The sequence below is a fragment of the Cheilinus undulatus genome, linkage group 14 (assembly GCF_018320785.1).
Source record: "Cheilinus undulatus linkage group 14, ASM1832078v1, whole genome shotgun sequence".
NCBI lineage: Eukaryota > Metazoa > Chordata > Actinopteri > Labriformes > Labridae > Cheilinus > Cheilinus undulatus.
The window spans coordinates 5,875,886-5,897,797 of NC_054878.1; the positions used below are offsets into that span (position 1 = coordinate 5,875,886).

At 39.0% G+C, this 21,912-nt stretch overlaps 1 protein-coding gene across 1 annotated transcript in view; it reads left to right on the forward strand.

The window, feature by feature from the left end:
• The window catches only part of lama4 (laminin, alpha 4), a 70,861-nt gene extending 50,731 nt beyond the window's left edge, over positions 1-20,130 (forward strand). The window contains exons 22-40 of the mRNA XM_041805471.1: positions 1,520-1,665; positions 2,769-2,931; positions 3,030-3,163; positions 5,380-5,551; positions 5,691-5,822; positions 5,904-6,046; positions 6,209-6,338; positions 6,602-6,739; positions 6,922-7,055; positions 8,823-8,987; positions 11,681-11,831; positions 13,458-13,651; positions 13,777-13,966; positions 14,067-14,222; positions 15,476-15,635; positions 16,151-16,278; positions 16,366-16,459; positions 19,336-19,455; positions 19,535-20,130. Coding sequence (XP_041661405.1) covers positions 1,520-1,665; positions 2,769-2,931; positions 3,030-3,163; positions 5,380-5,551; positions 5,691-5,822; positions 5,904-6,046; positions 6,209-6,338; positions 6,602-6,739; positions 6,922-7,055; positions 8,823-8,987; positions 11,681-11,831; positions 13,458-13,651; positions 13,777-13,966; positions 14,067-14,222; positions 15,476-15,635; positions 16,151-16,278; positions 16,366-16,459; positions 19,336-19,455; positions 19,535-19,680 — 2,796 coding nt within the window. The 3' untranslated portion in view covers positions 19,681-20,130. The remainder of the gene's footprint in view (positions 1-1,519; positions 1,666-2,768; positions 2,932-3,029; positions 3,164-5,379; positions 5,552-5,690; positions 5,823-5,903; positions 6,047-6,208; positions 6,339-6,601; positions 6,740-6,921; positions 7,056-8,822; positions 8,988-11,680; positions 11,832-13,457; positions 13,652-13,776; positions 13,967-14,066; positions 14,223-15,475; positions 15,636-16,150; positions 16,279-16,365; positions 16,460-19,335; positions 19,456-19,534) is intronic.
• The last annotated feature ends 1,782 nt before the right edge of the window (positions 20,131-21,912 follow it).

The following is a 21,912-nucleotide window of genomic DNA, read 5'->3' on the forward strand; positions in this document are numbered from 1 at the left end:
CTGATGCTCCTACACACACGATGTTCTTAAATCCACCATGGAGTGCAACCAGAAGAGAGTTTGGGGCAGTTTTCTGTGATCTTCCTCTCTCTTTTATTTACAGGCTTGGCATATATACTACAGTGTTTTCAGTTGTTCCCTGCTTACAAGGACATCTCCTGAAACCATCCTGTGCTTACGGAAAACTTTGTCAAAACAAAACAGAAATATATCATTTTCGTCTCCGTGTGGACGAGGCCTCATATGTACACAGACAAGTTTCATGTGTGCACGGAGGAAGTTTGGTGCATTGGCAGATAAAGTTAAAAGCTTCAGCAGAGCAAGTTTTGCAACCATGCAGCAAAAGTTTCAAGCACAGGTAGAGAATGTTTGTCCATGCGCTGAGAAAGTTTTATGCATGTGCACAGAGGGAGACAGTTTCTTTATCAAGCAGAGACAACATGAATGAGAAGAGAATGAAAACCTGAGCAATCAATTACAGAGACAGTTTTGAGCACAAAGGTGGGTGTTAAGGGAAGGTTTGCAGGAAAACCTGAGCACAAACTCCACACATTCAACTGTGCTCCTGAGTTTTGTAACAATAATGACTCCATATACAACGAGGCTACATTTGTATTTAAACAAAGCTGGTGCAACCAGCTGAGCACAGATCTCAATGGGGATTGAAAGTAGATGTCAGCCTTCAGTGGACACTAGAGGAACTGCAGTTTCTGGCTCCTCTATCTTGGCGTTATTCTTCAGCCCTGGAGGTTGCTGCTTGGATGATAATACTATTGTCTAGTTACATGTCAGCAATCCTGATACTGACAGCTCTAGATGGAAGCATTGTTTCAGTGTGAGATTGGTCTTGACTGTTAGTAAGTGGATCCTGTTATTAAGGCATATATAAATCAGTTTTTGGTTTGACTTGTACGGGACTATCTTCAAATATCCCTTTGAAATGTGCTGTCTCTGTCAAAGAGGAGGTTAAAGGGTGTGTTTGTGGCCTTTAGATGTTGCTAAAAGTCCTCAAACTTGCACCCAGGGGCCCAGGGTGAGGATAAAAGGCTCGGGCGCTGCTTGTGGACATGAATACTTTGTTGTGATCTTGGCGGCAGGAATGACGGGCTTTGAACGCTCACAGTTGGCCCTTTGAAAAGGTCTCTAAGAGACGCTGGTGACAATAGTGCTCGTATGTGCCTTCAAAGTCGGAGTTCATTTACATAAATACCATTAGCCCCCCACTCACCCCGGCACAGAAACAGTGCAGCGGCCCAGTGTGAGGCCTCTCTGTTCTTTAGTGACACTTCACCTTGGTGATTTCACTGCTGCTGTAATGTATGCAGAGGTGTTTATGTGCAACCTTTCAGCGCAAAGAAAAGTCTCAGCATGAGAGCCATTAAGTCTCACAAATCATCAATGTTTTTGTTGCTGAACCCAGAATATTTCAGCGTAATACAGGAGGAAACATCATGATGGGAAAATGAACTGGGATTGAGCTCAGCGTGATGGGAGGCTTTTCTTCCGTTTTCTCTCACAGGGAAGGAAAGACTACATGGGCCTGGCCATCAAGAATGACAACCTGGTTTATGTGTACAACCTCGGAGGAGAAGATGTGGAGATCCCTCTGGGTTCAAAGCCTGTCAGCCAATGGCCAGCCGTCTTCAACTACGTCAAAATAGAGAGGTAAAAAACAGTTTCTGCGTCGACAGTTCTTCTACAACATACTATACTCCAGTGGTTCTCAACTTTGGGGTCGGGACCCTCTTGGGGGGTGAGAGATGCAAAGAGGGGGTCTCGTGATTCCCAAAAAAAACACTTTACACCAAGCTTGCCAAATTTTAACCAGTTTTAGTTAATTTTCCCCACAATTTTTAACACATTTAAGACTTACTTTAGCTATTTTAAACCCTTTCCACCACTTTTTCAGCCTGTTTTTGCCACTTCTAAACCAATTCTTGCCACATAAGCCAAATGTTCTGTTGACCCATTATTCCCACTATTAACCCCTTTTTTCCAATTTTAACCACATTTCACTATCTAATAAACCCATTTTTGCCAGTGTGACCAATTCCTGCCAATATCTGCCTATTCTTTCTTTCTCAGTTAGCACTATTTTGCCAGTTTATATTGTTTTTATTTCCCATTTCACCAGATTTCCACCTATTTTTGCCAGTTTAAAGCCTTTTTAGCCAATTCTTAATTCCCTTTTACCACTATTTATGCCTGTTTTTGCCACTGTAACCCATTTTTGCCTTTTTTCAGTTATTTTTTGCCATTCTTTTATATTCTTTGACACTTCTAACCCATTTCTGCTACTTTTAAGATCCAATTTCATCACCTTTTCCACAATTCTTTTGCCGTTACTAACCTTTTTTTCTGATTTTTAACCAATTTTTATCCTTTTGTTTGTTTGTTTGTTTGTTTTTAACAAATAGATTATAACTTTTAAGAAGGCTATATACTGTTCATATGATTTTAAAAAGAGATCTGTTGACTGTTCTTGAATGTGCATGGCTGTTCAACCACCTTCAGCTACAGTGGGGGTCCCCAGTCTCTGGCACCTTTAATTTGGGGGTCATGGGCTGAAAAGGTTGAGAGCCACTGCTGTACTTCATAAAAAGCCCTTACACATAGACATAAAAACATGGATTTAGAGCATATTTCCCATCTGCTCCTGTAAAGGATTTCGTGTATGAAATACATGAATGTTCCCACTCTGATTCTCTGGCCCAGATTTATGTAAAGTGATGCTGAACCTTCGCCCTTCTTTGTGCTGTTTCCTCCAGGCTTGGCAGACATGGAAAAGTCTTCCTGACCATTCCCAGCCAGACCTCCACAGACGAGCAGAAGTTCATCCAGAAAGGAGAGGCTCCAGGCACCGACTCGCTGTTTGACATTGACCCCAAGGATATCGTCTTCTTTGTTGGTGGAGTCCCGCCAGACGTCAGGGTAACGCCTTTCACAAATATTTACCAGCTCAGGTTTTCTTTTAGGTCTTCGTTTTTTCATTCTAGTGATTGTGTATTTTATTTGTTTTAATGAACTAGCTCCCCCCTCCTCTGAGTCTGGCTCCTTTTGTGGGCTGCATCGAGCTGGGATCTCTGAACAACGACGTGATCAGTTTGTACAACTTTAAAGAGACTCACGAGTTGGATGTGGAGACATCAGCACCGTGCCCCAGGTACTTGTTTTCACTGTGTAGTCTTCGTGAGGCTTCAGGGCCACACATCTCAAAATATGGCTGCAAGAATATGCACAACTTAAAGATAATATCATGTATACTTTTCAAATCTAATGCAGTTTTATTAAACCGTAACCCAGTGCAGAACACGGTCAAATATATCTGCTATTAGAACAAAAGCTGCACCAGGGGCTGTTTTTGTGCAGTATCAGAGAGGCTGGTTTTTAACCTGTAAAGCCTGGCACACACTAAAAGATTTCATTCACAGTCTACTTGCTGTAATTTGTAAATATCAGATGTGTAAGTGCTTTTATCACAGAGTACAGTATGAACTAGGTTTTAGTTTGAAAGGACAGTTTTGTTTATTTTACTTAGTAGACAAATTACTTATAAATAGCATCTCATTAAAATTACCAGATGTAATGCGAAGTCTGCTAGCCACATAATAGCACTTTCCATTATGTGTTAGCATAAAGCTAACAGAGAAAATAGAAACTTCTTTGAGCAATTACCAGTGACTTTTGCATTGTAATTTTCCCTGGCAGCATATACCTGTCAGCCAATAAAAGAATAACAGCTGACAGCTTTGTGTTTAAAGTCACCAAAATGTTAGAAGAGGATGTTATCTCACCTTTGCATGGTTTATATCCATCTCATGATGTGAAAAGTTTTTTAACTACAGGATCTTTTGGATGTTTCGCCATTTTACCCTCTTATAAAAGAAAAAATATGAAAGTTTGGTAGTTATGAGAAAAAATTATGTTTTGAAAAGTCATACTTGTGTGATTAAAAGTCAAATTTATTAGTCAAAAGTTTAAATCAGGGGATAAAACATCAGCATTATGAGTAAAACAGTCACATTTTTAATTTAGGGGTCAAAACTATGAGTTAAAATGTCACATTTTTGAGTTAAAAGTCAAAATTACAAGTTAAAAAGTCAAAATTTTGGGTTAACATGTCAAAAAAGAGTTAGATGCCAAAATTTTGTGGTTAAAATGTCAAATTTATTTGATTAAAAATCTAATTCATGAGTTAAAAGTCAAAATTGTGAAGAAAAAAAGTTAAAATTATAAATTTAAAATTTATAAAATTTTGAGAATAAATTTTAAAATTATGAGTACAAAAGTCAAAAATATGAGTTTAAAAGTAAAATATATATATATTAGTTAAATGCCAAAATTCTGGGTTAAAAGGGGCAAATTTATGTGATTAGAAAAATCAAATTTATGAGTTAAATTTAAAAATTATGGGATAAGAAGTCAAATTCATGAATGGAAAGTCAATACTTTGAGAAAGTAAGTCAACAAATGAGACAAAAGTGCAATTTGGGGGGGAGTTAAACAGTTGAACTAATGAGAAAATGTTATTATAATGAGATGGAAGTACAATCATGAGAAAAAAGTAAAAAAAAAATAGGACATAATAAGTCAAAATTAATAAATAAAAAGTCAAAATTATGAGATAAGAAGACAGATTTATGAGTTTGAAGTCAAAACTATGGGGGAGAGTCAAAATGATAATATTACAAGACAAATTTATGAGTTAAATGTCGAAATTACAAGTTAGAAAGTTAAAAAGTCAATAAGACAGTGATAATAAAGAGAAAGTTCTGTTATGAGATAAATAGTCAGATCTATGAGATAAAAAAAAGCCAAAAATATGAGTTTAAAGTCAATTTATGAATAAATAGTCAAACTTGTGGGATAGGAGATTATTATACAGTTATGGGATTATTAGTCAAAAAAAATTAAAGGTAGTGATAATTATGCATCAAAAAGTTAAAATCATGATAGCAGGTCATAACGATAAGATGATTTTTTTAAGACTTTTGTTTTTGGGCGTTTTTGTGCCTTCATGTGATAGATGAGGACCGTGGATAGAGTCGGAAACGGGTACAAGAGCAGGGGAGAGACATGCGATGAAGGGCCTCAGGCCGGATTTGAACCCGGGCCGTCTGGGTACATGGGCTGCGCCTTTAACCACTAGGCCACCTGCGCCCCATAATTTCACTTTTTGTTTCATACTTGATCCATACCATACTTGGTGATCATTTTCTCAAAATCCCATAAGGATATTTCTTTAAACAATTACCCAACTTTCATATGCTTTATTTTCTTCTTCATGGCAGAAATGGGCTTATATATATTACGTTATTATGAAAATTTAATTTTTAACAACACAAGTAACAAACTTAACATCTCCGTTTTCTCACTCAGGTACAAGTTGGCGTTTTCACAGAGCCGTATAACCAGCTACCTGTTTGACGGGACGGGCTATGCTCTCATCAACAACATCGAGAGGAGAGGAAAGTTTGGGGTCGTCACCAGGTTTGATATTGGAGTCCGAACCGTGGCGAACAACGGCGTCCTGTTCCTAATGGTCAAAGAGGTGAAACCAGAGACTAGAAATGAATATACTGTAGGACAGTCACACATTTTATAAAGTATCATTTTTTTAGGCATCAGTGAAGTACGATGGCAGACATGTTTATTTTTTTCATTATCTTTTGTATTTTGTCTCTTTGTAGGATAAATTCTTCCTCTTGGAGTTAAAGGATGGCTACCTGCGCCTCATGTATGACTTTGGCTTCAGCAGTGGGCCTCAAGTTTTTGAGGATAAACTTCCTAAACTCCAAATAAATGATGCTCGATACCACGAGGCAGGTTTCTTCCTCTAATGTAACGATCAGAGCTGCCTGTTAATGTGGCTGGTATCCATAATCGCCGGTCTTTTTCCACAGGTGTCGGTGATCTACCATCAGTCGAAGAAGGTCATCCTCCTGGTGGATAAGAGCCACATTAAATCTATGGAGAATCCTAAAACCACTCTACCTTTCGCAGATATCTACATAGGAGGAGCTCCCTCTAGTATTCTTCAGTCCAGGTGAGCTCAGTGAACCTGTGAGGAATAAAAGTCATCACAGCAGAGCTGTGTTTTTATGAACGATATTTACAGCTGTGCTACAGATGTTTTACTGTTATTCTGGTGTAGCAGGGATAATCAGGAGAGAGTATGACAGAGTTTTAACAGACTGTGTCTCCACAGGCCTGAGCTGTCCTCCGTGGTGGGCCTGAAAGGCTGCATTAAAGGTTTCCAGTTCCAGAAAAAAGATTTCAACCTCCTGGAGGAGCCCGGCACCATCGGCATCAGCAGCGGCTGCCCAGAGGAGTCATTTGTAAGTCCTCCAGACCAATCCACACTGTGCTGATGTTAATGAGCTGCATGGCTGCTGGTATGGACTAGAAGTGAAGTGCACACACATCTGCACACAAACCTGAGCTAACACTTTGACGGGAGAGAAAATAATCAGCTGTTCTAGTTCAACAGCTCTCACTCAAGTCGATCAATATTACCGTTTTGAGATCAGTGAGCAGTAAGCCGAGCAGAGAGTGAAGGTACTGAAAATAATGAGAGTGAGATGTGTTTGTATTGTGACAGATGTCCCGTAAAGCCTATTTCACTGGAGAGGGCTACCTGGGATCAACAGCCAAGATTTCACCCTTCGATAGCTTCGAGGGAGGACTCAACTTCAGGACGCTGCAGCCCAGCGGACTTCTCTTCTACCACAGTGAAGGGGTACTGTCATCATACCATAAGTGTCTGACTTTACACAGGATATCAAGCAAGAATTACTTTGGTTGGGTTGGAAAATTTAATCATGGTAAAAAAGTGGACTAACACATCCAGATCATAAATTTACCATGTATTTCTTTCTTTTCTTTTTTCCTGCTGTTTTCATAATTTCTCTCCCTCTTTAGTCCGATGAGTTCAGCATCTCTGTGGAGAACGGAGCTGTGGTGATGAACTGCAGAGGCACTCGAGTCAAATCCCATAAAAAACAATACAACGATGGAAGGATGCACTTCTTGATGGCCTCAGTGAATACTCAGAAGTAAGTTTTTAGTCTCACAGCTGCAGAGCTCAGAAAGCACCCAAGAGAGATGAAGGTATATATACAGTATATGTACTATATGGACAAAAGTATTTGGCCACACCTGTTGATTATTTAATTCAGGTGTTTCAATCAGACAAGTTACCACAAGTGTATAAAATCAAACACCTAGCCATGCAGTCTTCATCTGCAAACATTCATGATACTAAGTATGTCGTTCTGAGGAGCTCAGTGACTTCAAGCGAGGTACTGTGATTGATGCCACCTTTGCAATAAAAGAGATCATGAAATTTCATCCCCGCTAGATATTCCACAGTCAACTGTAGGTGATATTATTAGAAAGTGGAAGCATTTAGGAACAACAGCAACTCAGCCAGGAATGGGAAGACCACGTAAAATCACAGAGCAGGGTCAGAGCTGCATGGTGCATAAAAGTCGCCAACGTTCTGCTGATTCCATAGCTGATCCAACAGATCTGAACTTCCACTGGCATTAATGTAAGCCCAGAAACTGCAGCAGGAGCTTCATGAATGGGTTTCTAAGGCTGAGCAGCTGCATGCAAGCCTCACATCACCAGGTCTAATGCCAAGTGTGATGGAGTGATGTAAAGCGCACTGATACTTGACTGTGGTGAAGTGGAAATGTGTTCTGTGGAGTGATGAATCACGCTTCTCTGTTTGGCAGTCAGATGGGTGAGTCAGGGTTTGGTGGATGGCAAAAAGAACATTACCTGCCTGACCATGGGCATAGAGTGGGGAGGGTACTGATTACCTGGTCCCACAAGAAGGGGGGAACCTTGATAAGCCTTGAGTTAAAAGTGTGCTTTTATTTTACTGACTCAGGTAATTTGTGTCGTTATTAAATATATAAACAACTTGATGAATTGGTCAAAAAACTGAAATATCTGTCTAATAGAGTAAATAAAGAAACCAGGGGTGGAGAGCAACATAAAGAAAAGAGGAAAGCAAAAGTGTGTGAGGAGGAGTTGAGAGGTAAGTGGAAAAAATATACAAATGCAGTTTTGTAAGCATTTTCCTAAAGCAGGGATTGGGATGCTAAAATGTTATATTTTGTCTCATAGCTTGGAATAGGGTGATGAACACATAAACCAATGTGAAGGTAATGATACAAGGAAAGTACAAATATTTCTCATTAATGCTGGGAAATAATCGTTAAAAAAAATACATTAAAATGCTTAGATGTTCATACAAAGACGCAACATTTTTTTCCCTTGGTTGGTCAGCTGAGAGGGGCCCTGTGTAATTGTCCTTCTAAGGGCCCAAAATCACTAGCTACATCCCTGTGCCTGAGTACATTGTGCCAACTGTGAAGTTTGGTGGAGGGATAATGGTGTGAGGCTATTTTTCAGGGTTTGGGCTAGACTCCTTATCTCCAGTGAAGGCCGATCTTAATGCTTCAGTGCTATGCTTCAATCTCTGCAGCAACAGTTTAGGGAAGGTCCTCTTATTCCAGCATGACTGTGTCTCAGTGCACAAAGCAGCGACATTGTTTGATGAGTTTGGTGTGGAAGAACTTGAGTGGCCCTCTTAGATCCCTGACCTCAACCCCACTGAGCATCTTTAGTTTGAACTGGAACGCAGAGTCTGAGCCAGGCCTTCTGGTCCAACATCAGCGTCTGACCTCATAAATGCTCTGGTGTAACTGGCAGGCGGCTGAATACTTTTGTCCATATAGTGTATGTGCCAGTCAGAAAAGAAGGCGCACTGTCAGGCGTAATAATTAACTGACTGGCCTTACTGTCTGCAGGTATTCGCTGCTGGTTGACGACAAAGACAAGCAGGAGAAGAAACGTCCGGCTTCAGCCTCCAGATCCTCATCAGGTCCTGCAGTGAGGACGTTCTACTACGGAGGATCACCGAGCAGCAGCTTTAAGAACTTCACAGGCTGCATCAGCAACGCCTACATCAGCAGGTAAACCCTCAGAGAGCGGTCACTACAGCTGAGTGTATAGAGTCATACCACTGTATATAGACCTTGCGCCTTTATTTCTGCCCAGACTGTTCCACTGTTGGAGCTTTTTTCAGGATTTGACTGCTTAACATGGGCACTGTGCTCCCTGTCCCTCTGAGGGACTCAAAGATGGATCTTAGGACGTGGAGTTGCTATGGCAACATGTTCCCCTCACAGCTCTTGGGATATAGCAGCATGGTCAGCAGCCTTAAGCTTCAAAATATTACTTCCTTGGTTTCCAAGCCTCTGCTGCAGATGCAGGACTCAGTTTGCAATATAAATAACACAAAATATTATAAATAAGTCAGTTAATCAGCATTAATCAGACTTGAGAAGAAATATTTCACATTTAGAAAGTTTTACCCAAACAAATATTTAGTATATTGCTTAAACTGGGGAAAGGATGCAGCCTTAATGCACACATATATGTGGTTAGGTCTTGAAAAATTATCATTATCTGGGTTTGAATAAGAACGCTAAACCTATTGGAATCCATAACTGCAAGACTGTGCTTAATTCTTGATTCCAACTAGCTAATTTTGATTACGGTCACTTTTATCGAAATGAATGACCTTCATTAAACAGTACAAACCATGACTATGAAAAGAGGCAGCCTCTAGGGAAGCAGGTCCTGCTTAGAGGACTGTCTGTAATCATGTCCATCCATAGAAATAAAAAACTTTAACCTTAATTATTTACTTCATGGTGCTACTTACAATGTTGGGGTTTAATCCTGTGATAACACTCAGCTTACTTTACATTATTTCATACACAATAAATGCATATTCAGTATGTTTGCAACCCAGACCCACTGCCTCAGGTCTTCCTCTCTGTCCTTTCCCTGTTTTTCCCATCACTCTCCATCTGCCATGGTTTATTAAATCAGAAATGCCAGAGAAAATGTCAGATTATTAAAGGAACTTTGACTTTATCTTTTATACACAACATGATCTTGGTTTCCTCAATAAAAGTCCCATGTTCTCAGGGTGCTTTCATACCTACAGTTTGTTTGCTCTGGTCTGAATCATGAGCCAGTTTGGTCCATTGTTGCATAACTATGTCAACTCTGGTCTGTGTTTACACTAGAGCATTTATAACTAGTCTAAAATGTGTGATGTGCAATGAAAATGTTGTCCAAAGTTCTTGTGATTTAGAAAGTAGAAAAAAAACAGGCATTTAAAGTGGTAAAAGAAGATTAAAAGGTGGCAGGAATGGGTTTAAAGTGGCAAATATGAGTGGAAAATTTGGTGAAATGGGCGTTAGAAACTGGGAAAAAGTGGTTTGAACTGGTAAAGGGGGTTAACTAAGACACTAAAAGGGGAGAAATTGGCAAAATGGGCATTAAACAGCATTAACAGTGGCAATAATGCTTCAACAGTCGCAACAATAGGCAGAAAATGACTAGAGTTGGTTTAGAAGCCACAAAAGAAGCAGAAAAATGTAGTGGAAAGGGTTTAAAATTGACAGAAGGGATTAAAAGTGGTGAAAATTTGTTCAAATTTGCAAAAATCTGCAAAAAAGGGATGAAAACAGGTGGTATTTGGTAAAATTGGTGTAAAGTTGCAAAATGGGGTAAAAATGGGTCCAAATTATGCAAAAACTGATGAAAAGAGGCAAATAATAGTGGCAGAAATGGGCAGGAGAAGTATTCCAGAGTGGCACAAATACATACTCTAAGCATTTTAACCCAATAAAAGTTTGACACACTTTTCAGCTCCAAAATAAGGGCACTGTTATTCAGGAAACTAGCACCAATGCTTTCGATCCAACACACTTTCACTGATACTTTCAGTAAATCAGAACTGAGGAAGGCCCTCTTTCTGGGTGTTTCAAGGGCCCAGACAAGTATCCGGGTAGACCTTCTCATTGACCTCCCTTTTATAGATTTTTCTAAACATTTTAACTAATTTGATGCATATATTTTCATAGGAATGTGTAAAATGTACAGTTTCAAATCATTTAAAAAATATTTTATTTTGTAGGCATCTGATGACCCCCTCTCAGTGTCTCGTGACCCCCAAGCGGGTCCTGACCCTCACATTTAGAACCCCTGCTGTGTGTGTCACAGTGAGGTGCAGAGAGAGTAAAGAGTAATAATAAAGTGATCTCAGATCAAATAATTTCACAGGATGTTCATTACCTTTCTAGTATGTCTAATTAAGACAACAGCCTGATCAGATTTAAGATCCTTCAGGTCTGGAAACTGTTTTTAACCAATGTCTGACTGATTTTGGTATCTTTGGGATTTATCGCATAAAAGCACAGTGCTTGCTGCAGTTAGGCTGGATAGAGATTTATTTTTGTTCTTCCTGCAAAACAACTAAACCAGCTTCCAAAAATATCAGTCCCACCTCAAGCAGTCTTGGTCCAGTCCTGCACTGCACTCACTTTGCAAACAGACCCAAGATTTTTTAAACTAAACTGAACAGGTTTGCTTCTAAAGCACCCTGACACCTGTCCATGGACCATGTGGAACTTCTCAGCTGATATCAGACCAACATCCGTTATTATGACAGTGGAGATTTACCAAGGTCATCACAGTTTGAAAAGGACCAAGCCTCTGAATCTGACAGTATGGCCTGAGGATATTTCGGTGTATTGAGAGTGAGTCTGCAGCTTTTCTCACTGCCTCTTTCTCGTCTCTGTTTCTGCAGACAGGACCGGGACATTGAGCCTGAAGACTTCCAGCGGTACCCAGAAAATGTCCAGACCTCCCTACAGGACTGTCCGGTCCAACGTCCCCCGGCCGCTCTGCTGTCGCGGCACAGAGATCACACTTCTAGAGCCAGACAGAGCCAAGCACAGGTAAATAAAAAGACCTGTCCACAAGGAGGCTGTTTTCTTCTGACGTTAGTGTGAGGGCTGAGGAGAGAATGCTGCTGTCAACATGATGATGCCCACCTCTGTTCTAGGGTGAAAACATCTTTTCTGTTTGAAAATCTGTAGTTTTTCTTTCAAATATAACTTTAATTGATAGTTTTTTAGTCTTTCTGTTAATTTTTTTGTCTTTCTGGCATGAAAGCAACTCTATGGAAGCCCATTTACACCTCTTTAAAAAGAGAAAATAGTTAAAGTAAGGCAATAAAATTTAAAAACAGTAAAAAATTAAAACTAAAAAGTCTTAAATATGAGAAAAAAAGTTATAATTTTGAGATAAAAATCATAATTATGAGATAAAAAGCTAAATTATGAGATAAAAAGACTAAATTATGAGAAAACAAATCCTAATTATGATATTAAAAATATGAACATGTGATAGTAGGTCAATACTATAGATAAAAAAAAAATCCAAATTTGAGATGAAAAGTCATAGATATGTAATAAAAGTCAAAATTATGAGAAAAAAAGTCATGATTATGCAATATAAATTCAATAATATGTTATTAAAAATCCTAATAATAAGATCAACAGTTATAAGTATAAAAAACTAAATTATAAGCTAAAAAGTCATAAATATAGGATAAAAAGTGAAATTTATGAGATGAAAAATCATAAACATGACATAAAAAGTTATAATTTAGATTAAAAAATCATAATCATGAGATAAAAAAAGTCATAAATATGAGATATAAATCTTATATGAGATAAAAAAAAAAATTACAATTATGAGAGTAAAAAAAATCAATCATAATAAGATCTTAAAAAGTCATTTTGAGATAAAAAGTCAATTTTGGGATAAAATTTAAATATAAGATAAAAAGTCATAATTATGAGATAAAAAAATCAAAATTATAAGATAAAACTCTTAAATAGGAGTTAAAAAAAGTCATAATTATGGGTTCAAACTCTTATTTAGAAGATAAAAATTTATAATAATCAGTTAAAAATTCATAATTGTGAGATGAAAAAAATCACCCTTATGAGGCAAAAAGTTATCATTATGACGTAAATAGTCGACTATATGAGAATAAAAGTCAAAATTCTGATTAAAAAAATCATAATTAAGAGATAAAAAAATTCTAATTATGAGATAAAAAGCCAAGAAAAGGTCATCTCGTATTTTCGACTTCTTATCTCAAAATTTTGTTTTTCTTTCTCATAATCATGACTTTGTATCTCTTTATTTTTAGTTTTTATCTCATAATCATGACTTTGTATCTCTTTATTTTTAGTTTTTATCTCATAATCATGACTTTGTATCTCTTTATTTTTAGTTTTTATCTCATAATCATGACTTTGTATCTCTTTATCTTTAGTTTTTATCTCATAATCATGACTTTGTATCTCTTTATTTTTACATTTTATCTCATAATCATGACTTAGGATTCTTTTTGGGGGGTTTGGGTTTTTTCCCTTTTTTAACTTTGACAGTTTTCTTTTTGAAATGGGGGAAATGGGCTTCCGTACAACTCTGCAAAACAATAGTATCAATTTTTTTATCCTGTAGCTGCAGTGATTTCAGCCTTCCTGACATAAAAATCTCTCTTCCAGGTCAACAGGGACAGGTCTAGCCTCCCTCTGGGCCTGATGGAACTGAAGAGTGATGACCAGGAGCCATCAGAGCCAAATATCGAGCCCTGTTACCTCTCCTCAAGTCCCAGAGCGGCCCGCCAAGCCTTCCACTATGGCGGCATTGCTAACAGCAGGCAGCACTACATGGACCTCCCAGACTCGTTCTCTGAAAGGTATGTGAAGCAAACAACTCTTTATAAGAAGTCAAGGTCAAGTATTTTTAAAGCTCACTCTGCATGTCCTCTTCCAAGGCTTTCTTTGTGTGCACGCATGACTTAATGCACCTTCCACCTCCCAGGTCCCACTTCTCCCTGTCCCTGAAGACGCACTCATCCTTCGGCCTCATCTTTTATGTATCTGACGCCCAAGAAGACAACTTCATGGCTCTCTTCCTGGCCAACGGGAAGCTCGTATTCACCTTCAACGTGGCAGACCAGAGGGTCAGAGTGAGGAGTGAACAGAAATACAATGACGGTACATGGCACAACGTAAGTTCTTTTGATCTTGGTGCATGCATGGCTGATTGCATTTTCAGTTATGTGTCAACAGTTTCTGCAGTGACAAGCTCTTCTCTCCTCCCCGCTGAAGGTTATTTTTATCCGTGATGGAAGTATGGGGCGTTTAATAATTGATGGGCTCACAGTGCTGGAAGACAGAGCGCAGGGAAGCAGCGTCTCCTGGCATGTCAGCAGTCCCATCTACGTCGGAGGAGTTCCTCCTGAGAGAGCCCAGAAGAATATTCAGGTACAGGGTCCAGGTCGTGTGGGGATGTTTTCATGTTCAAAGCAAACACAGACTGGCTCAAATGAATTTTCTTTTAAAAGTTAAATCAAACAGCAACCTGGTAGGACTCCCAGTAAGTTATAACCCTTTAGAGTCATCCTGGATTGTACCAGCACACATCCAGCTCCCCTTATGACTCCTTACTCCAGTTATCTCTACAGAAAAGCATCTTCAGAGCAGTAAAACATCACAAAAAGTTCTAAAATACAACATTGGCACACAGGAATGGAGCTTTTAATCACAATTGATCCTATCTACAGTACAACTGGAACTTTTTTCTGAAGTTTTAAGGCTTAAGGAGTCCAGAAAAAATTTTAAATGTGCAATTAACTCACTCGCCATTTGTTTTATTTTTATTTTTTGGAAGCTTTATTAGAATCAGCTTTATCGGCCAAGTGTGCTCACACATAGCTTTGCTCTCAATTCAGTAGAGAAATAAATAAAACTGATGTTTTTTTTTTTTTTTAAGATTACGATTTAAATATCTACAAGCTCTTGTAATTAAACTAGTACATAGCAGTTCGTGTGCATTCAGGGTATGATTGCAAGGCATGCAAAGGGTGCAAATGCTGGATAGGTATGATCCTAAGTCTAAAATATGTAACGATGTGGGCAGATTAACATTAGGTAGATAATATCATTTACTCGTAATGGCACAAATATGCAAATGACGTGAGGCATTTTATTGCAGTCTTTAAGTTGAAGTACAGCAGTAAAAAGACAGGATATTTCCAAGCGGCAGCCTCCAGTCATGAAATATTAAGCCAAATTGCAATACCGCAAGTGTCCACTGGAGGCTGGCTGCAGGGACACTTGCAGAAGTCACGTACGCAACACCTGTTAAAAAGCCGTTTTTTACATTTGAAATGAACTGCTTAACAGCCTGGTTTCAGATGAACCTCACTGCACACTGATTGGCACATCTCATTTGATTGACAGATAGATTGACAGGCAGACGCCACCACCAGAAGGCTAGCTTTAGTGATAGCTTAGCTGACAGGAAGTCCCACTCAGTGGGCGGGCTCTTGTCTGCTGTTAGGTTGATCCAAAGTTCAACTGAGACGGGTGTGTTTGATTTTAGATAGCTAAACCTGATCTCCAGTAATTTAAGTTTTCCTCCATCTTTTACATTCCTTACATTTCTTTCCTTATAAGTCCCGCTCTAAAACGTTTATTTAAACTTCTGACATGTGTTTCCATGTGTGCCTCTGTAGAGAAACTCTCTGCACAGCTTCACCGGCTGTTTGAAGAACCTTCAGCTTGATGGGCAGTGGCTCTCCTCCAAAGCAGAGACTTTCGGGGTCACTCCATGCTTCGAGGGCCGCTCTGAGGCGGGGACATACTTCTCTGAGGAGGGAGGCTATGTCATATTAGGTACGTTTCTGACAGGATTTCCACCGTTTCATTGTCCTTTTTTGCAGTTTGAGTCTGAAGCGAGGGAATTTGAGGTTTGCAAAGACTTGATGTTAAGTCATTCTCTTCTAAATGCAACACGGTGAACATTTGGCAGGAGCTGCAACTCTTTGCAAACTGAACATCTGTTATATTACATGGCTCGTTAGATTTCCTCTTGGAGACCTTCCAAGCCCCTCTGGTCTTTCACCATCTTTGAGAGCATGGGGAGAGTTTGGTGGGTGCGGGAATATGATACCCTCAGTGCAGCTGTGGTGAAACTCTGTGAAACTGTGTCTCCAGTGGGGGGAAGGAGAGGAGGGTAAGACCCCAAAGAACAAGAGAAGTGGGCTGCAGCTGTTGGACCGGTCCAGTAATTTCACACACACACGCTCCACAGAGAGTCATGGCTGATGAATGTGTTGAAAAGGTGAGGCTGGGAGCAGATAAAACTCCGGCTCTCACTTTATCTTTTTCCCTCTGCTTCTCTCCCTCAGATGAATCATTTAACCTCGAGCTCATGTTCCAGTTGGTGATGGAAGTGCGCCCCCGTGTGGCGTCTGGGGTGCTAATGCATTTTCGCACAGCAGAGGGAAATGCCACCATGTACTTCCATCAAGGACAGGTTAGTCACTCACATGATGATCCAGAAAACTTGGTTATCATAAATGCATTCACTCACAACGAAATCAAACTGTGTGCTTGTTTTCAGGTGGTGGTCATTGTTAATGAGAGGTCCAATGAGTTTAGCACTAAGGTGACGCCCAGACAGGGTCTGTGTGATGGAAACTGGCACAAAATCACTGGTAAGATTTTAAGTACAACACTTAAAGGACATTTAATGGAACATGAAAGAGATAAGAGATGGGAGGCATCATTTACTTTGATTTGTTGGTCAGCTTGAACTTCTTTTCTGGAGGGAATCCATTATTTCTTCAAACAGTGGGAGCTCTGTGCCACAAATCCCTGACATAGTGGTGTGCAGCTTTGACCACAAAGACTTGACTCAGAACCAGTGAAATAGTGAACTAAAATTATACCAACAGAAATCAGAGGCATTCTCAGATATCTTAGTATATAGTTTATATTAAAGATAAGCATAAATCTTATGTTGACACGTTTAGATAAATGGATGCCAGATCTCCATACGGATTCCAATTGAGAAGAAGAGAGTTATCTTGAGGCAGCGGTTCCCAAACTTTTTTCTGCTGGGCCACCTTTAGGCAGATGAAAATATTTTCACTGGCTGCACAGGGGCACAGGGGTTAGGGCTGTTGCCTTACATCAAGAAGGTCCCTGGTTTGCTTCTTGGTCAGGGCCTTTCTGTGCGGAGTTTGTATGTTCTTCCCATGCACGCGTGGGTTCTCTCTGGGTACCCCTGCTTCCTCCCACCACTAAAATCATGCTCATTAGGTTAATTGGTGTCTCTAGATTGACTGTAGGTGTGAATGTGAGCATGCCTGGTTGTTTGTCTCTACATGTCAGCCCTGTGATTGACTGGTGACCACTCCAGGGAGTACCCTGCCTCTCGCCCAATGACAGCTGGGATTGACTCCAACCCCCCCTGCAGAGCCCTAAATATTAGGGCTGTCAATAGATTAGAAATTTTAATCGCGATTAATCTCACAAATTTCATAGTAAACACAAGATTAATCACAAATTAAAAGCACTTTTTTATCTGTTCTAAATGTACCATACAGGGCTATTTCTCAAAATGTAAATACCTTTATCAACACAAGTGGATAAAAATGCTTAGTTGTTCATGTCAACAACCCAAAACACAACAGATAATGTCCAAACAATTCTCTAATCTAAGCTCAACGATACTGAATGCTCCAAAAATTTGCTGAGAGCATCTTTGCTGTCAAAGTCAACGTATTAATATCACATTAACTCAAATTACTTTTAACCCCGCTAATTTTTTTGTTGCACGATTAACGCATGCACATTCTGTGTGACCCTTGACCCATCCCTTAATTTGCCAGATCAGGATGTGGCACTGTCGTGATGCAGTGTAAGCGAGCAGAATGGATACAGGACAGAGACTTTTGAATGGCAGCTTCAGCTTTCAGATGATGCCAGATAAGACTGAAGGTATTTTCTCCTGCTGTCGACATGAACTGACTCACCAGGAGTTCCTAGAGTCTTAAATAGCTTGTACCACTCGCTTGCCGAGCACACCGTCATGCAGAGAGCTGCCCCCTTAGCCATGCTGGATTGTTTACAATGGAGACTGCAAGCCGGGATGGACTCTCTATCTGGTATACCAGGTGTTTCCCGGTGGGTCGACGCACTTTTGGACCAGTATGATTTATTCATTTCATTTCCACTATGCACCAGCAGCGCTGACCCTTTATATTAACTGTTGACTGGTCTGACCCCCGTCCCATCCACGCTCAGCTCCTGCTTGAAAGTGAAAGTATTCGGAGAAAACAAAACTTACATGCTGAAACTATTGACTGTAACTGTAAATAAACGCCAAATTTAAAAAAAAAAAAAAAAAAAAGAGTGTCAAAGACTCTGCAGTCCCTGTAGGAGATTGTCTGATGCATGGTGAATGTACAGCTGCATCATGAGGAGGAGGAGATAGAGCAGCAGAGGCTGGTGTGTGACAGGTGAGCAGAGGTGTTACAGGTGAGCCTGAGAGTGAAGAAACTCTGTAGAGCATAAGAATATACATAAGCTATAAAGCATTATTAGACTGCAGGTCCCCTTTATTTATGAAGAAAAAAATTGTTTGAGATTTGAAGAATGAAAAGATGGTTAACTCTTCTTAGTACACCTTTAAAGTACTCCATTAAAACTTCTTTTACTTTGTGTGTTCATGAGTTTTGAATAGCAGCTTCAAATTTGTGTTTGTTGACATCATTAAAGTAAATCTACTGGACTGATGACAGTAATTTCTTACTGTCTTACTTTTTACATTTGGGCATTTTTTAGTTTGAAAATTAAAAAGATGATAAATAATAGCAGACATTTTTTTAGGTAATTACTTGCTTTTTCTCTTGAGTAAAGCAGATGTGTCCACCTTACTCACCTCTGACCACATCAGAACAGTGAAACACCATCAGATGTGTCTGTGCCTTACTGCTGAGCTCTCAGAGGAGACTACAGTAATCTGTAGTGTGATTCTCTATCTGTATTTAGTCTTTCTTTTTTGTGTCATCCTGTTTTGAGTCCTCTTGGTTTAAAGGGATGATTGTGAGCCTTTATATCCCCATGTTAGGTTGAAATTCTCTGCTTTAAGTGTGAAGGATCAGGATTGATCTTTGAGTGATTTAAACTTGACTGACCATGCTCTTTATGTCCATTTGTGATGATGAAGATCTGTTGTTCTGTGTTAAGCTGCTGAGAACAACAGAGGAGGAAACTTCTAGAAGTCTAAAGTTGGACACCATGCAGTCAGTGGCAGCTGCTACTGTTCAAAGTGCTTTTTGCCCACTGGGCCGCTGCGCTGGTCACGTGACTGAGCTATGAATAACCCATTGAAATGTGCAGTAAAGTAGTAAATTCCACCACCAGCTCTCAATCAAAACAGCAACAAATATAAAGAGTAGAAATGTGCTGCTCAGCCTGGACCACCTCTTCTGCCTTCTTCTTGTCTTCAGTTGTTGACTCTTCAATGAAAACTGCACTCCATAAGAGTTTAGTAAAGCAGTCTGTTCTGTCCTGCTTGTTTCAGTGATTCGAGACGCCAACACCGTCCAGCTGGTCGTGGACTCTCAAGTCAACCATGTGAAGGGACCCCTGCCGTCCAGCGCCACGGATATCAGGAAGCCAGTGTTCATCGGAGGAGCTCCAGGTTAGAAACTACACATTTCTTTACTCTTCCGCCATCATTTCTTTCTGCTAATCTCACCCTGACCTCTCCTTTCTCTCAGATCTTCTCCTCCCAGACAGCCTCGCCACCACGAAGCCCTACGTAGGCTGTATGAGGAACCTGACCATCAACAACAACCACGTGAACTTCAGTAAAGCTGCTCTGGTCAGCGGAGCAGTCAGCGTAGGATCCTGTCCTGCAGCATGACAACGTCCCGATCCCCAACATAGCACTGACCAAACACATTAAAATCTCTCTCTCTGATAAACATAACCATTAAGAGACGTGTCGTCACTGTTCCTGTTAGCCTTTGTCTCATGTCTGTTATTTCTGTCCTTTACTGTTATTGTCATCTCTTCTTTATAATGCCTTGTGTAGCAAATATGACCAAATTGTCATAATTTCTTAAACCAGAACCCATAATTTAGAGAATGCAATCAAATTGTTGTTTTTTTTAAATCAGACAGGTAAATCTGAATTTATCAGTAATTTTTACTCAAGATATCTTTTAAGTGCACCTATGAAGGACATATTGGTATATTTTACACACCCATCCAACTTTATTATCTCTATGGCACATTTTTTGTACAAATTCATGTCCAGAACTTTCTTTTTTTGCACTCTTTTATTCTGATGAATTAAAAACATTTACACCAATGCAAGCCTGGATTTTTTTTTTATTAAAAAAAGATCACTTGGAGTTGAATTGCAATGTTTTTAAATGCCAATGAAAAGGCGGCATATTTCATTTGAATACAAAAACAAAAATATAGCGAAGAAATGCATCTTTTTAACTGTCCTGTAAAGACGTTTATAGTTCATTTCTGACTATTTGGTTCGACACGTCAAATTACAAATGCAAATCCTGAATTATCATCTTCTAGCCACCTTTAAAAACTATAACTGAGATTTTAGAAGAAAACAGTTTTTCAAACTCAATAAAACTTAAAATGTGGACTAGAGAAGAAGTGATTTAAATTCCTGTGGTAATTCATGCTGTCATTGATGGTTGCTTTAAATTATATTACAAACAGTGCCCTCTACTGCTTATAAGAATGTGTTCACCCAAGCAGGTGGTAGTGGATTATGAAAGTGAAAGTAACAAAAAGCATCCATGCCACGCCACATTGATGCAGTAATTCATGCAAGAGGAGGCCCAACCAAGTATTGAAGGCATAGAAATGAACATACTTTTCAGAAGCCTGACATTTATGTTTAAAACATCTTTTTTTTAAATTGATCTTATGTAATATTCTAATATTTTGAGACACTGAATTTTGGGTTTTCTTATCTGTAAGCCATAATTCAGTGTCTCAAAATATTTCAAGAAATAAAGGCTTGAAAAACTCTGTGATAATACAATCCTGAGTTAAAACATGAGATGTGTTGATATGGCTTTTAATTTTCACTTAACAAATATTCTCAGCACTAAATATTTTACTTCAAATCACATACATTTTCATCATCTCAATTTAACTTTTTGTGACTTCAACCCTTGAGGCCTGTTTCCTTAAATAATAAAAGAAACTGTTTGAGCTGTAAATGATGAATAATGAATGAAAAACAATCAAAATTATGCACCTTGTTGCCATCTACATCTCATTGCAAAAAAATTAAATCAAATCAACCTCTTGACTGTTTAGTCAAATCTCTTCGTAAAAAATTATTTACTGTTTAATTCAAATACCGTTTTATAACTAGAATATTCCTAAACACATATAAGATTTTATCACTTGCACTTTTATCATTTAATTTTTGTGTCTTACCCTTCATAGTGGATGAGGAATGTCAGATATTAGAAGTGATACCAGGAAGAAATCACCTATCATGTTTTTTTCTGTTGTTGAAATTTTATTTCTATTATAATGCATCTCCTTTACAATGTTTCTTTTTTGTTTTGCCAAGACATAGGCACTGATGTGTCATTGCACTGTAGTTAGTGGTGTAACTGGTCCTTCTCTATTTATTATCTCGGGTTATCAATCATTAATGCACTATTTTGTTGTATTTATTTGTTTGTACGTTGCTTTGGAGGAAATATTACTGTACTGTTTACTTTGAACCAGACTAATTTCCTCATATAACTGGTTCTGGTCTAATATTTGACAGTAGAAAACACTTCTTTTCTATTTAACACAAAACTATCACGTCTGTGAGAGAGGAGGTAGAACGATGAGAAGTGCTGGGGCACAGTTTCCATGGTAATACGTCATCAGCACTCGACCAAACAGTACACGCGAAATATAAGCATCACTGTAAAAAAATTTAAAGTTATGAGCGGAATGTTACTTCATGAATATTTATAACTCAGGAAGATTTTGGTGCTGCTTTGACTCCTAAATAACTGTAAGGTATCGTCAGATGTAGGCGAACTCCAACGCCGCTGATTTTTTTTATATTCAGTTGCCATGGTAATACGTCATCAATACGCGACCAAAA